Source organism: Triticum aestivum, chromosome 2A, assembly GCF_018294505.1.
Source record: "Triticum aestivum cultivar Chinese Spring chromosome 2A, IWGSC CS RefSeq v2.1, whole genome shotgun sequence".
Lineage (NCBI taxonomy): Eukaryota > Viridiplantae > Streptophyta > Magnoliopsida > Poales > Poaceae > Triticum > Triticum aestivum.
The window spans coordinates 169,525,857-169,529,377 of NC_057797.1; the positions used below are offsets into that span (position 1 = coordinate 169,525,857).

The following is a 3,521-nucleotide window of genomic DNA, read 5'->3' on the forward strand; positions in this document are numbered from 1 at the left end:
CTGGAGCAGGTGAAGGATGATCCAAGGAAAGTGGAGGAGATCCATGTGGTCTTCATCCCCATGAGCTGATTCATGCTCGCCGGTCCTGTGTTGGCCTTTCCTGACCTAGTTTCTTATGCTGGAAGCTTATCACGTTAAAAACTTTATATGTTGTAATACTTTTAGCGCTATGTTGAACCTGGGTTTAGGCCAGTAGATCGTTTTTTTTTAAAGCAGTAGAAACTAGGTCAGGAAAATGGAACCGGGGGACTAGGTCGGAAAAAAAATGCAGCCACCCATCCATGTACGGGTACGACCAATGTGGAGATCAAGCCACGACCGCGTACCTCCTCGTCGCCCGTATGCTGCCTGCATATAAAGTAGACCCGGAACCACGGAGACGGAGCATCTCCTCTGCTTGCTGGCGCCTGGCAACGTAGGCAGTAGCTACACGATTTGCCTCTCCAGCGCCAAGCCAAGGTTTCCGCTACCCGATAATTCGACTCTATAAAATTCAGAAATAATTTCCCTTCCACCGACGGTTTCGCGCCATGGGAAGCGATGCTCTCTATCGGTCCTATCATCCGTTCAAACTATTTCAAATCAGTGTGTCTGTTTCGTGGACCTTAAAGTGAAACGATGGCATTTTTTTTGGGGGGGGGGGGAGGAAGTGCGGATCGTCATGTGTGATTTGGAAAAAGCAAAACCAGGTGAAAACAAGCAGTCGATTTTACTGTCCCGAAAAGAAATGAGAAAAGAAAGAGGTGGCAATTGAGCTCTGAGATGAAGAAATGGAAACCTGAAAAGGCTGCTGTGCTGCTCCCCCCAGACTGAAAATGCAGCCACCCGTCTACGGGTACGACCAAAGTGGAGACCAATCCACGACCGCGTACCACCTCCTCACCCGTATGCTGCATATAAAGTAGGTGCCAACCGCACGGCAATTTCGTTACAGAGAGCTCCATCGCTGTTTCATCCAGAGCCCCGCCAATATCTCCAAAATTCTCCGCAGTCAGGGAAAAGAGTGGTGCTAGAGAGATGGATGGTATGCTTGCATCTATGATCCATCCTTCTTGATTAATCGTCCTTGGTATTTTCCTATTGGTAGTAGTTTGTTGTGCTGACTATTCTGGTGGAAATTCGTGCTTAAGATCACCGAATGAATCTTCCTTATTTGTCACTTTTTCTATCTTCCTCGTAGTAGAGCAATCTTGTTTCTTTTTTGGTGATATTTCGTGTTCGTATCAGTTCAAAACTGGTCGCATTCCGGCTGATTTTCCATGGCAAAGGTTCAATTGGGGGTTTCTTGGTCTTTTTTTGGCCCGGGTAGTGGCAACTCGCAAAGTTTCGCCTTGATGATCTCGCTCTGCTATTTCCCTCTCATGACACAAAGATTTGGTCATCTTCTTGTTTTTTGTTTCCTGATGATCTCGCTCTGCTATTTCCCTGCCATGTCACAAAGATTTGATCATCTTCTTGTTTCTTGCTTCTTGATGATCTCGCTCTGCTATTTCCCTGTCATGCCACCAAGATTTGATCATCTTCTTGTTTCTTATATCAACTTTGAAGCCCGCGATCTGCAGACCATGATCCTCAAGACGGCGGTGCCCCTGATGGCCATGGTGCTGCTGGTCACGGCGTCGACTGTCTCCATGGCGCCATACGACTGTGCCTGCGCCTACCTTCGCGCGTGCTTCGGCAGCAACTACTTCCTGATGATCGGCGAGCTCTGCCAGATCAACCTGGCCCGTCTTCTGGCGAAGGAGGCCGTTCTGGCGCCGACGCTGGCGGCCCGGCGCTACTACGCGGTGGGCGCCGTCGCGTGCTTCATGGAGCTCGTGCTCAAGCTCTACATGATCCTGGTGCTGGTGAGTCTTACTCTTTGCGCTGTGTCCGTCTCTTCTCTTCTTTCTCAAGTTCCGGCTTGATTTGGGCGCTAATGAACTTGCTCTCGTCGTTTTCGTCAGTGCCCCTAGGCGTGTGAATGTGCCTGTCCAAGGATCGAAGATGGATACTTTTAGAGTCTCAAGATGCGCCGTTTTGTTCAGTTATTACTACTATATGTCGTATGGTGTTTTAGTTTCAATTCAACTTGCCTGTCTGGAGATGTTCATCCTTGGGTAAAAGACTACCTTTTTTAGTACTACTGTAGCATTTTGTTGTTGTCTTGTTCCGTTGGGGTTTAGACTGTCTGTCTGTTTGTAGCAGCAGCTTCGGAGTTTAGACTGTCTGCAAGAACTTGGACGGGATTTGAATTTTTTTAGCTGAAGCCTTGAAGGTTGTAATGTGTTATGTGAGCAGCATTTCTCATTCTTGACGAGGTAGAGTAGTAATTTGCAGCTTCTTGTTCATGTGCGCATACGCCGCTGTTTGAGCAATCAGCAAACTTCTTCGAAATGAAACATGTGCAATATATTTTTTCCTTGAGGCTTGCTCCCCATGTGGACCCACTCGTCTCCAACGCCCAAAGTGCTTTCATAAAAAAGAGGAGGATTCATGACAACTTCATTTATTCATTTATGTTCGCAATTTCGCGCGCCGGTTGCACAAACACAAGATTTCCACCCTCCTCTTCGGGCTCGACACTAGAAAAGCATCCAACTCAATCAAGTGGTAATACATCCTTGAGTTACTACAACGCAAGGGGTACCCTTGCAATTCCCGAGTTGGATCACCGCTCTGCTTTCATCATCCTCTTCGCGCATCCTACTCAATGGGCTTCCGGGCCACCTGATGAAGCATGACTGCGGGTTTCGTCAATGTTCGTCCTGACAATCGATCCCCTTCAACAAATCCTCTACATCGCAACTCGTAAGGGCATCTTACACAAGATACGCGGGCGCAGCACCATGATGAGAATCTCCCTCTATGTGGACGATGCGCCATCTTCATGGCCCCAATTAAGAGGGACATTGACAACCTCTCAGCCATCCTAAGGGGCTTCGGCGAGGTGACAGGCCTATGCACCAACTTCCACAAGAGCTTGGTGGTTCCCATTCGTTGCAATCATCTTCCGCTGGGGCATATTTTAAGTAGCATTCTGGCGACCCGCGCCATGGTCCCAATAAAATATTTGGGCCTCCCGCTCTCGGTAAGGGAGTTTCGGAAAGTCAACTTCCAATATCTTGAAGACATGGCAGCCGGGAAATTGGTACCTTGGGAGGGACAAACCTTCACAACCATTGGATGCACTGCCATTGTTAGCTCGGTCATCACCTCTCAAGCGGTCTTCTCCATCACGCCTCTCATTGTGCCGCAGGGGACACTCAATAATCTCAACAAGGTTGAGAGGGCCTTCCTTTGGTATGGTTCAGACAAGACGACCGGTGAAAAATGCAAGGTCAATTGGGACGTGGCCTACATGCCTGTGAGAGTTGAGCCTATTTGCAAGCATGTCTTGAAGAAGATTGTGTGAACATTCGTGTTACCTTCAAGACATCATCTTAATGAAGAAAGTATGAAAGATACAAGGTTGATCAAGACAAAGTGCTAAGAGTGGATTCAACTTGATCAACACACAGAACATAGAATATCTAACAAGC

The 3,521-nt window shown here is 47.8% G+C and overlaps 1 protein-coding gene across 1 annotated transcript; it reads left to right on the forward strand.

Annotated features, from left to right (window-relative positions):
- Window positions 1-890: 890 nt before the first annotated feature.
- On the forward strand, window positions 891-2,307 carry LOC123185081 (uncharacterized). Its single transcript, XM_044597087.1, has 3 exons — window positions 891-1,024; window positions 1,549-1,847; window positions 1,947-2,307. The coding sequence occupies exons 1-3, from the start codon at window positions 1,018-1,020 to the stop codon at window positions 1,953-1,955; spliced, it is 315 nt and encodes a 104-aa protein (XP_044453022.1). The 5' UTR covers window positions 891-1,017; the 3' UTR covers window positions 1,956-2,307.
- Window positions 2,308-3,521: the final 1,214 nt, after the last annotated feature.